Here is a 12,904-nt window from a genome sequence, read left to right as displayed (position 1 = left end):
GGTTGGATCAAAAGACGACAACCTGGTGCATTCTAGGCATGTGTTACATGTGTGATGTCCATACTTGAGGACATGGCAGTTGCATGCCTTCATGCGATTGGGCTGCATGTTTATGGTTACCAGTGTGTGGCTAGTGTTTATAGAAAACGATTCTTAAGTGCAGTTTTCATGGTTATTGTATAAGCTGTAGCTTAATAAAACGATGAAGAAAGAAGATGCAAGTGCTAGCTGAGCCTGGTTTCCCACTTGAAGCCATTTCCTTTCTTCCATGGGGTGGTTGGGAGTTCTAGAACCCAAGTTGACCTGGTCTCTACAGAATTCCCACGTCTCATGCGAAGTCCAAGTGATATGAACTAGCTTTTCAATAATAAAAAGGATTTTGCGCGTTGAATTTGTCTCGACGCAGGATGCTCTTTGAGACTTGCGGAGAAAGAAAGGATGATGAAAGAAACCATTTAGTTGCTTTTTGTAACGTTGAATCCAATAATTTGACTCAGATCTTCTACTCCGTCCACGATTCGATCAGCTCTCTCTATATAAACCTAGATAGAGCGGGCTCTCGGACAACAGATTACCAGCTCTCAGCTGCTCCGACTTAGCTTACTTTGAATCAAGTTCAGTTATACAGTAAATTCTATTCCTTTATCTCCATTCCATCTCTCTATTATTGGAGAAAGAATCGGCCAATTAGCAGGAGGCGGTGCGCAGCAGATATAATCATGCACAAGACTTGTAATCACAATAACTTCTCGCAGCTGCAGCTGGGATCGGCTGCAGCTCTCTTGCTGCTTATCCTTTGCTGCTACAGCAGCGCCAGCTGGACGGCTGTGCGGGCGCAGGCGCAGTGTGGGACGGATGCCGGAGGCGCCACGTGCGCCAACAACCTGTGCTGCAGCCAGTACGGCTTCTGTGGCAGCACCAGCGACTACTGCGGCAACGGCTGCCAGAGCGGCCCTTGCACCGGCGGTGGTAGCGCCGGCGGCGGCGGCGTGTCGTCCATCGTGACCAGTGACGTGTTCTCGCAGTTCTTGTCACAGAACAGCGCCTCCGGCTGTCCCTCTAACGGCTTCTACACCTACGACGCCTTCATCGCAGCTGCAGCCTCGTTCAGCGGTTTCGGCACCACAGGCGGCTCGGACGTGCAGAAGCAGGAGCTGGCAGCCTTCTTTGCAAACGTCGCTCACGAGACTGGCAGTAAGCATCTGTGGCTTATACATCTTGAAATTGATACAGCTTAGCTTCCCTATAAGTAGAGTAGTGCCCTTATTGTAATGTCGAACTCTGATCACGAATATGTATTGCATTGACAATATAGCTGCCATGAACACAATCATCGTCACCATCGTCATTAACTAATTAAGAGTATCGGCACGCTGCATGATTAACAGGTGGGTGCTATGTGGAGGAGATTAATAAGGGCACATACTGTGACCCCTCGACAGTACCCTGCGCATCCGGGCAGCAGTACTACGGCCGTGGCCCTCTGCAGCTCACATGGTAAAGCCTCATTCCATATAACGTAGAGCCAGTATTATATAACTCTATGGTTGACCAGCTAGCTACTAAGGTGCCGAGCAAACGTAGTAAATCTTACGCTGTCATAGTGCACAATATATGGAAGATTGCTATACATTATCTGATGATCTCTTGGCGCACAAATATATGTGGCAGGAACTACAATTACCAGGCAGCAGGACAGGCTGTAGGCTTCGACGGCATCAACAACCCAGGCGTCGTCGCCCAAGACCCCACCATCTCCTTCAAGACGGCACTGTGGTTCTGGATGACGCAGCAATCGCCCACGTGCCACGACGCCATGGCCAACAACCAGGGTGGCTTCGGCGCCACCATCAGGGCCATCAACGGCGGGCTGGAGTGCGGCAGCTCGGCCAATGTTGCCCAGCAGCAAGATCGCATCTCCCGCTACCAGTCCTTCTGCTCCATCCTGGGGGTTGACCCAGGCAGCAATCTGACCTGCTAATGAAAACATTACCTAGTTAGCTGTTCATCTTGGCGCAGTACAATGTGTAACTAACTATAGACAATGGACATGGCATGTGATGGCCCCATGCGCAGCCTACAGGTTGTCGTTGTTTGGATGCCTAATAATTAACCTCGACCTCACTGCAAAGCGTTTCTTTTCGCGACAGTGCGCTGTAACTATCCATTTGCTCAAATATAAAAGAAACGAGTTTAAAAGTTTGGGATCTTTTTTAAATTTCCTAAGAACACTATACTTTAAGGCTTTTTAAGGCAAGTTGAAGCCATGGGAAAGTTGCTCTTATTAGGGACCAAAATGTTCATCAAAAGCCAACATGTCCAACAAAGGATATGCTAGCCTCCATTTTGCACTTTGGGAAACCTATAAACTAGATCGCTATGGCACTTCCTACATCTCATCATATAGAACAAGGGCACACTATTCTGTGCAAGAGCAAAGCCCTTCTTTTTCTGTTGGGGGTAAGAGTGTTTCAAAGTACTTTGATTTTGCTTATTCAACACTTTTAACAATTGCCCAAGTCAATGAATTGTTTACAAATTCAATTTTCAATATGATTTAGAATATAAAATTTTTAAGGAATTCAATGGTTGGGTCAACAATGATAAAGCAACATACAAAGTGACCTACTAGATAATAAAGTATAAAACAAAAGTTATGTAACTAAATAAAGGCTCAATAATCAATAGTCCCAATGGTTATTCATATTACAATCTTTCTTTTAATTAAATAATGTTGTTTATTACAAATTTTGGACACAACGAAACAAAGAGCTAACTACATCATCATTAACAACATCATGAAAAGTTCTAACACCAAAGCAGCCCAAAAGACTTCTAATTGGAGAGGCCACATGGAAAGTGACAAGTTTGAATTAGAGTAACTTGGCACATCCCCTTTCTTAACCCTTATTTAAATGCCACTCTTGTATATGGTATACCACATCTTGATCTAACACGCTAATGTATTATTGGCAAATGTATAAGAATGGATAGAGAACATTACATTCTCAATTACATAGACAAAATAATAACCGATTGTAAAGTATACAACATAAGTGCATACATTTGTAACAATTAAACAATCCAATATATTCGGATGCATGTTACATCACAAAGCATTCACCATGGCACTTGCTTTATACTATGCAAGATAGTATTGAGGTTACATAAATAATGAGCTAACCGACAACTGTCATGCTTCGAGCATAGAGGTGCAAAACTAGAGCAATAGATAATACTTTTAATGAGACATGTTAGATATGTTAGTCACTTGTACAACTCACTATAGTAAGTGTTCCACAACCTGAGAATTGGAAGTCTTGGCTAAAACAAGCATAAACCCATATTGGTCAAAAGTGTCTAAACCATTTAGTACTAGCAAGAAAAAATAGTTTGAATGATAGGGATGGACTATGAAAGGAAGCATGAATTCATGCATACTTTTAATGATCTTGGTTTGTAATTTTCAAGTCTTTTAAACGTGCATATAAATGCACTAAAACTACCATTTTAACACAATATTTAGGAGATATTGTGAGATTTTAAACGCACCAAGTATAGAGAAAAATAAAAAGGGAGCTACTAATTGCAAACAATGCTTGGAGCCACAGTTCTGCAACTAGTAGCTCCCTAGGGTTTCCTAGTTTGTCCCTTCCATGCTTGATGGATATGAAAGATCATTAAAAGATAATTTCATTATCAAATATAGTTGAGATAATGATCTATAGATTATGAAAGACTACACACAATAAGATAGTTGAGATAATGAAATGTTGAAAGATTAAATAATATTGCTTTTTATATCAAATATATATATGAGTACAAATAAAATTTTGGAACCCAAGGTTTGGCTTGTATGCAATATATGGAAACTTAATGCTCCCAAATCCTAACTTGGATTACAAAGTACAAATTTTGCAAACTAGCATACTGTTGACCATCCACAACTCTCTTGGCAAAACCATTTGATTCCCTTCCACCAACTTTCAAGTCTCCTGCTTCAATATCTTCTACCTACACAAATGAGACATCTTACCTATCAACAATATGAAAAAGAACATAATGCGATTAAGAAGTACATTATCTCAAATATTTCAAAAGTGCAATTAGGTACCAAATTGTGCTAGAACTAAAAGTGTTATTTTATACCTATGCATGAAATACAAACTCTGCATCTCAATTCAATAGGTCTTCATGATCAATGCCATTTATTGCAGGGTTAAACTCTTGAAACTCTTCCTCAGATTCAAGATCCAAGGGAATTGGGCAATCATTGATATGATTGTGTGTCTTAACATCCAAGGAAGGGGGTAAGGAATTAATAATGTAATTTATTATTGTAGTTGAGACCCACCAGTCACTTAAACCCACTCAATGATAGGCATCGATAAAGTAAGGTGCAAGCTTGATCCACCATCATTATTTACAAGCATTTGAAGATAGACTAGTTTGCCTTTCCAACCTCATTACATAGCCAAACTGTACAAGTCTATGTACACTATATGTGTATCAAAATCAGGCTTCCAAATATACCCCAAACAGTGTAATATAAATAGATTGGTATTCCACGAAAGAGAATCCTATGCATGTTAGAACTTCACGTTCTCCATGTTGCAATCCTTTAAAAGAAGACTTAAAGTTAAGTCACGAAAATCCAAGGACTTAATATAAAGTTATACTATGCAAAAAATAGATGAGTTCAATACGTACATTCCAAAACTCTCTTGAATTTTTGGATATGCAAATCACTAATCTATGTCATGCAAATCATCTACAAGCTTTTACTCATATCTAGGTTATGTATATGATTGCCAAATACAATTAGATGCTTTTGATAATTCCCTTAAAGAGGTTTTGTAAGATTCAGATCTAAATTCCTATTAATTGGGTGATCAAACTGTCCAATGATAGCCCTTGACTATAACCATAAGGTTGATTTTATTTAGAGTAAGTCATATACCATTTCATGTAAATCATATTATTAAGCTTGGCATAATGAGAGCTATTAACCAAACTTGTAAGAATCAAATCATTAAGAAACAATAGCCGCTGATTGTAACAATAATAGGAAAAATTTGTTATCAGTAAAATACTAAATTTATATAAATTGGACTATCTAACTATCACAATTATATCCCCCAACTATAACCATAAGAATCCATTTATCAAAAGTACTTCATATGCACCACAAAAAGGTCTTCAATAATTCTCATCCACCTTCAAATATCTAGCATTCATCAATAGCCATTGTATCATAACACTTAGATGACCAAACTATCATATGAGAGACATTCATAAGAGCCATAAGAATAAATAAACCATACTCATGTTAAGAAGGGATCAAGTATACCATTCAATTTCATTCCACCTAAATTATCAATCTTACTCAAGAAAACCATAAACTAAAATCCTAAGAATTAGACTATCATGAATAAGCTCTAAAATATTATCCTTATCCATATTAATTAGATGATCTCTATAACATTCATACACCTCAAATGATCATGGAAAAATTAAATGCATGACAAGATGGGGCCGCAATAATTTACACCCATCAAGCATCTTGTGACTACCAAAGTGTTCAAATCAATGGTAAGACATGCATTTATATTAGGGTTTCAATACACATTTCATGTTGTAAATGTTGAAATATAGACAAGAATCTAATGAAAATTTTGATATGTTTAACATACTGTTTGGTTAAGTATTTGTATTAGCGGTGGTTAAGTACAATTTTTTTCTTGTAAGCCTTGAAACATAGACAAGAAGTTAAGGAAAATTTCTACTATATTTAACAGAGTGCCTAATATGCAAAATGGTGTTTAACACAGCCTTAAAGGTCATGTTTACTTTGTGAAAAGAGCATGGAAAATGTAGTAAGCAAGAACATAACATTTGATCTCTATAGATGAAACCCAATAAAAATTCACAAACTCTCCATTATAAGACTAAGAGAAGCATACCTCACATGCTTCATGAGACATATATATGGTATTGCAAAGGCTCCTCCAACAAGCTTTCTTACATTGGCATCTTTCTTTGTGTGTGTGTGTGTGTGTGTGCCTGTAGGGAGGTTTAGGTGTATAGATGCTCATAGCTTCAAATTTGGAAATTTTGGGAAAGAAGGATAAAGTTTATGCAGTCGAAATTTTGAAATCCCAAATGTGTTTAAGATCACTTAAAAAAAGCATTAAAGTTTATTTTTTTTCATGTGTAAAATTCAATTTATGCTTTTTTTTTTTAAAATTGCACATAGTGCCACATGGTTTTATGAATTTATACATTAGATGTTAAACATAGCCATATTCTGTGTCTCGCTTCTAAATCTTTGTTTCCATTGTGTTGTAGTGGCTCAAGAACTATTTGCTTTTAAGATCCAGATCACATGGAGCTCAAACAAGAGGACAAGCCAAGAGTTTGGTAGCTAGCTCAAAGGGATGAATTTTAGTGTGGGCACACCCAAGTGAACCTGTTGAGAATGAAATAAAGCTCACAACCATTTCCCCTATTGCTATACGAAAAAAATGGTAGATCAATAACTCTTGACTTAGGAGGGAGTGCTCCACCAACACAAACTCATTGAATCACTGATCCATACAAGGACCTCAAGAAATAGATATTCATCTCTCACATGATGCATTACTCTTGTTTTGCTAAACACATGAAAGAGACAATGTACAAGATACTAGGAATAGGAATCCATTATGATTAAAGTACAATGGTTAATACTATCTCATGCACTCCACAAGCTCCTTCTCAACATCAAGCATTTGCAAGTACAAGTATATGAATGGATATTGAATTATGGACACACTCCTTTTATTTTGAAAAATAAAGGAGTTGTCAAACTATAAAACAAATTAGTCAATTACCTAACATTCATCAGAGTGGTCAAGGATATTTCTAACAGATTGTCCAAATGTGCTTTTATTGATGGGCTTAAAAAAATGGAAACTTTTAGCTATTCTTTGTTTGTAGGAGGTAGCAGAAGACTTCTCGTTGATTTCATGAATAAGGCTGACATTGTTTCTACTCATGCACAAAAGAGCACATTAATGAACAAGGACTTTAGTATGGTGAGTAGGCTAAGATATAGCTTTGGCAAAGATTTGAATCCCTTACCTTCTACTAATCATAAGGACTTTGAGATCTTGAATATTCTCCCAAAATTATCTAAAAAGGAGAAAGAGCCCATTGTTTAGAGTGTTATTAACTTGTATCCAACAAGAGGTGCAACTAAGTGAGAGACTCTCTTGGAGGAGAAAATGAAAGAGATAATTGAAAGTGAGTGTGCGATTCACAAGAGGAAGATTAAGTATCTTGGCCCATTTAACTATGAGAGAGGATGGGAAAATTTGTTTGGCTAGATTATTGTAAATGTTTCTCTTGATCCAAACAAAGAGGAATACCTTAGCACATCTCTTGATGACAAGACAATGTTGGAGAAAAAAGGAAATTTAAGTGTTAGATTCTATGGTTTATCATTATTTGAGGTAAGTCTTTTTTCCTCTCATTCTTATGTATTGACTTATTCAATGATTGTTGAGCCCTCATTCTCTTGTTTTTTCTTTGTTTTGTGTACAAGGGGCATATATTGCTTCTCTTGGCTATGATATCACTAAAAATATATTTATTATTAATCCAATTCTCTCTACATATATTTCTTTAAATTTTGGTTCAAATATTACAAGGTTTTTATAAATTTTGACAGTGTCACACACTTTGATATCTTTTTTATGTTGAAAGGTATGCCCTTTATAAACACTTGCTTTTAGTGATTTATCTTCATATTTGTTTTTGTTGATTAATTTTTTACTCTACAGAGGACACTAGAGTCTAATCTACATTGACATTCTTACTAGAGAAGTCATCCTTATGAATTCTCTTTCTAGATTTCATGGCATAGAAAAAATGTATTGTGAATGGTTTTCCCATCTTTTCTATTTTAGGTTCTTTACTATTTGCTAATAAGTTTTCATTTGCAATGTTGCTAAACTTATTATTATCCACTTGGACACCAACTTTGAGATTCTCAATGAGCTTTCAAGTTTCTCCTTCAAGAGGTCCCAGTACAAGTGACATGCATAGTTGCAAATGGAAAGTGATTTCGAATGTTTGTAGAATAATAGATTTACAGTTAGTTAACATAGACCAAGTGAATTTTAGTCCTCTTATCTTTAGCTTTTAAATTGAATTTTTTGTAATTTCAACTAACTTGTTGTGTGCTAGATTATAGTGTAAAGATTACCATGAGTCATATGTGTGGTGGATAAGGGAGAGGATTATTGAGTTAGTTTTGGATATAGCAATTAGACCAATGAACCATAACTATCCACTTCCACCTAGGGCTTTGAAGGGTAAAGAAATGAAATAAGTAAAGGTAACAACCAAGGGAAAAGGAAAGGGCAAGTCAACAACCAAAAAGACTATTGTAGCATCTACAAAGAAAGGAATAATCAAGATATCTCCTTTGAAACCTCAAGAGAAGAGAGTGTCCTTGAAATTCAATTTCTTCCAATTACTAAAAAATAACCTATTAATCGAGCTTGGCATAATGAGAGATATTAATAAAACTCGTAAGAATCAAATCATTAAGAAACAAAAGCCCTTTATTGTAATAAGAACATCCAAATTTTGTTATTACTTAAATGTTTTAACTATATAAATTGGATGATCAAACTATTGTAGAGCTATAGCCCCCAACTATAACCATAACAATCCATTTATCAAGAGTATTTCTTGTGTGTTAGAAGAGTGGCCCGCAATAATTTTCACCCACCTTCAAATATCTAGCAATATTCATTAGTAATCATTGCAACAAAACAATTAGATCACCAAACTATCATACGATACACATTCATAATAGCCATAAGAATCAATAAGTCATACTCATGTTAAAAGAGGGTTGACAAGTATTCCATTCAATATCATTCCAACTAAATTATCAATCTTACTTAAAACAACCATAAGCTAAAATCTTAGAAATCACACTATTGTGAATAAGTTCTAAAATATCATCCTAATTCATATTAATTAGAGGATCTATATGACATCCATAAGCCTCAAACTATAATGGAAAATTCATTTAATGTAGGATGTAATGAGGCTGCAATATTTTACACTCACCATTAAACATCTAGTGACAATCATAAAGCATTCAAATCAATGGCAAGATAGTCATTTATGTTAGTGTTTAAATACATATTTTATGTTGTAAATTCTAAAAAAAAGACAATAAGTAGAGGATGATTCTTAATTGTTTAATAGAGCATTCAACTAGGTATTTATATTGGCATTTACCTATATATTTTTTCTTGTAAGCCTTGAAACATAGACAAGAAGCTCAAGACAATGTCTGCTACATGTAACAGAGTGTTTAATATCCAAAATGGTCTTTAACAGAACCTTAGAGGTCAGGTTTACTTTGGAAGCAAAGCACTCAAATGCAACAAATAAGAACAAACATTGAATCTATATAGAAGGGACCCAATAAAAATTTACCTTTCATGTGTAAAAGTCCATTTATACAAATGTTTCCTTTTGCACATAGTGCCTCATGCTTTTGTGGGATTTTACATGAGATTTTAAATGTGACCACAAATATGCCACATCTTTGCTTATATTTTATTATAGTGGCTTATGGACTATTTGATTTTAAGATCCAACTCAAAATGAGCTCAAATTATAGGATAAGCAAAGGGTTTAGCACTTAACTCCAAGGGATGAACCAAATTCCAAGTGAACTTGTTGAGAATCAAATCAAGCTCATAACCATTTCTCTTATTACTATGAAAAGAATGGTAGATTTGGAAATCTTAGACTGAGGATAGAGTAGTCCACCAAAACAAACTCATCAAATCACTAATCCATACAAGCATCTTGAGAAATAGACACCCATCTCTCACAATGGGTAACTCTCGAGAGGACATTATTACAATAGAATAGATTGCACCATCAGAAACTAGTGGAATCAACTTGCGTAACATACAATAATATACATGATTTCTAGTTGGAACGAGTAGTTGGTGGCACTATTGATAGAAACATAAGAGATCAATTATTGGACCTAGAGGCATTAGGGTGAAAAATGCAATGCTAAAGTTGGAATTGGGAAAAAAGGTATATAACTAGGTAGGTGACATGAAAATGAAACCAAATGGAACTATAGAGTGATCAAAACATTGAAGTAAAGAGGCTTACACTCACTATTACCATTCAAAACATGGGTTCAATTAAGTGATCAACCTAAAAATGCGAGAAATTGGATGACCAAGGTGAAAGAATGAAAATTGGAGTTATGCATTAGATGGAAAAGATGTTGGCTATATCTAATGCTTGCAAGAGCGATTCATAACATAGCATCCATATAAGAAAATAGTATCTTTGGGACAGGTTCATCCATGGAGACTAGTGAAGCATCCCTATGAGGTTGCAGAAAAAGCTCTAAGAAAGCAAGAGGGGAAAGTAACTCCTAGAAACATCCCTCGTGTGTTGTAATCTAGCTCTCGATCTATTAACAATCCAGTGCCAACATGGCATGGGATATATACCTAGTGAATATTACGGCCAAGAAGATTCTATCCACAAGCATAAATATGCTTATCATAAATACATGAGAAAAGGAAAAAAGGGAAAAAAACCTTATTAATGATTCAAGAGCCTAGACTTAGTAGTAGACTCGAAACTTAAAACTCTAGTTTGACTTTGTTGTCTCTAACTAATTGAATGCTACATTCAACTAATGGAGGAGAAATCTAACCCAGCTAAAAAGTTTGAATTGAATAGTAGAATAAACACTTACAATTGTGAATTCTATTGTGTATTTGATTGCATTACTATAGTCATAAGCAAAGGGGAAAAACCCAACTTGAATGTTGATCCAAAAGCTTGAACTAAGCCATGGACTGATGATTGAATTTGGACATCATAACTTTGTCTTATTTCTTGAATTCTTGACTCAAGATTGAGACATTAGGAAAAAACTGGACTCACAAATGGGCCCTTAAAATAATAATGTTTAAGTTATGGGCCTTTTGGATTGTCCAATAGTAAGGCTAGATGTTGACATTCATGGAGGGTGAATCTTCTCTCTCCAAATCTTGGGTTTTTAATTAAAAAAATGGATAGTGGGGGAATTAAAAAAAGAAAAAATAAATAGTACACGAAATTTAAGTTTCTCTAAGCTCGTATTTTTCCCATTTTTTGGGAGAATTTTTAATTTTTAAATTTTCCTCTCATGAAATCAGTTTCACTCAAAAGTTGAGTAGCAAACCACTTTCCCTCTATTCTCTATATTGCTGAATTTTCATCTCCATTATTGAAGCTCCTTGGTGAGAGTAATTAGGGTTTTGAGCGTTTTGCTTACCTTTGCACTTTCTTCTCTATGAAGCTCTAGATTACGAGCAAATCATAGGTGCCCATCTCTCGTTGCATTTTCTCTTGTTCGCTATTTTTTCAATAGGGTTTGATGTCATTTCTTATTGTTATTGTCGTTTTATTGCAGAGGTTGTTTTGGCCAAGAGGCACATGCACTCATCTCTCTCTCTCTCTCTCTCTCTCTCTCTCTCTCTCTCTCTCTATGTTGTTTCTCTGTTATGTTGTGTTTTCAATAGAATGTGATGTTGGTTCTAATTGTTGTTTTCTTATAGAGTTTATTTGGAGTAAGAGGGAAAGGTGTTAATCTCTCTCTCTCTCTCTCTCTCTCTCTCTCTCTCTCTCTTTGATGTTATCTTTTCCATACAGCATGATCTTAATTCTAACCCTTATTGTTGTTTTATTACAGAGATCATTTTAGGTGACATTGCATAAGTACTCATCTCTCTCTCTCTCTTTCTCTCTCTATGTCTCCTCTTTTGTATTGTTGAGAGTTGAAAAGATGAATGGGTTGTCTCTTACCCACCCAGCTAAGAGAGCTAAAGAGGGGTACCACCTAGCCAAAGGGAGGATGGACTAGGACATCCCTTTCCTCAAAGAGAATGGAAAGAACCAAAAACAAAACTTCACGAGAGAGAATTTGTAACCCATCTTAATGGAAATGAAGATAATGGAAGGTTAAGAGAGGCGATGGCTCTTAAATTCTCACATGAACATATATATAACATGAGGAAATAAGGATTCCCCACTAACAGAGAATATGGTAAGTATTACTTAATAAGTTTAAGTATGAATGTAGAGGGAGAATTAGAAGAGAGTACATATGATTTAGACACCATATTAGAATATGAGAGAGAGAGAGAGAGAGAGAGAGAGAGAGAGAGATGAAAAGAGAGGGAGACAAGAGGAGAAGAGGTAGAGGAAGCTTGCCATTATGTATTAATGGAATGAGAAGATGAGAAGAGAGAGAGACAAGAGGAGAAGAGGTAGAGGAAGCTTGCCATTATGCTACATAATAAAAGAGACTCACTCATAGCTTACCTCAAAAAGATGGACTAGAATGAGGCTATTCTAGAGTGCTCTCATGTGCTTGTCATTGTCATTTTGTTTCTTTACATATCCATGGGCTCCTTATATAGCCTTCATGAAGAATTAGATTAATTTAATCTCTTTGATTAACATAATCCTAGATGATGTATGACATCTTTGAAAATATAGAGAATAATGGATGGAACAAGTCTCCACCTTGGTCATCATGCAAGAAGCCAAGTGTGGTGGTAGACAAGCTAGAGAAAGAGAGCTAGATTGCAAGAGGTGGGTGCCCAAAGCACATTATTATAATATATTTACAAGAAGGATAAAATGGGAAGCCGATGTGGTGAAAGAGAGAAGAAAATTGCATGTAGCCAGTAGTCTCTAACTTCGTAACTTCAAATTGGTGAAGAATCTGAAAAAAGTTTCTTCTGTAACTTTGTAGAGCAGGTTGAAACTAATCAGGCCACGTAAGAATTTTCTTGAAATTATATTTTCT

At 36.0% G+C, this 12,904-nt stretch overlaps 1 protein-coding gene across 1 annotated transcript; it reads left to right on the top strand.

Moving 5' to 3' along the window:
* The first annotated feature begins 519 nt into the window (after positions 1 to 519).
* On the top strand, positions 520 to 2,187 carry LOC148027583 (endochitinase 4-like). The gene is made up of 3 exons (XM_087688919.1): positions 520 to 1,194; positions 1,389 to 1,497; positions 1,672 to 2,187. The coding sequence occupies exons 1-3, from the start codon at positions 720 to 722 to the stop codon at positions 1,979 to 1,981; spliced, it is 894 nt and encodes a 297-aa protein (XP_087545045.1). The 5' UTR covers positions 520 to 719; the 3' UTR covers positions 1,982 to 2,187.
* The last annotated feature ends 10,717 nt before the right edge of the window (positions 2,188 to 12,904 follow it).

Source organism: Lygodium microphyllum, chromosome 12 (assembly GCF_053477565.2).
Source record: "Lygodium microphyllum isolate KBCC chromosome 12, Lygodium_microphyllum_v1.1.10, whole genome shotgun sequence".
NCBI lineage: Eukaryota > Viridiplantae > Streptophyta > Polypodiopsida > Schizaeales > Lygodiaceae > Lygodium > Lygodium microphyllum.
Note: the sequence above shows the minus strand (reverse complement) of the source record. Positions and strands in the feature narration are given on the sequence as shown.

What these genes read in the sequence shown, in the direction of transcription:
- LOC148027583 (XM_087688919.1), top strand. Translation starts at nt 720, where the DNA reads ATGCACAAGACTTGTAATCACAATAACTTCTCGCAGCTGCAGCTGGGA. An exon ending in CGTCGCTCACGAGACTGGCA is followed by an intron (nt 1,195 to 1,388) that starts GTAAGCATCTGT and finishes CATGATTAACAG; the next exon opens with GTGGGTGCTATGTGGAGGAG. An exon ending in GGCCCTCTGCAGCTCACATG is followed by an intron (nt 1,498 to 1,671) that starts GTAAAGCCTCAT and finishes TATATGTGGCAG; the next exon opens with GAACTACAATTACCAGGCAG.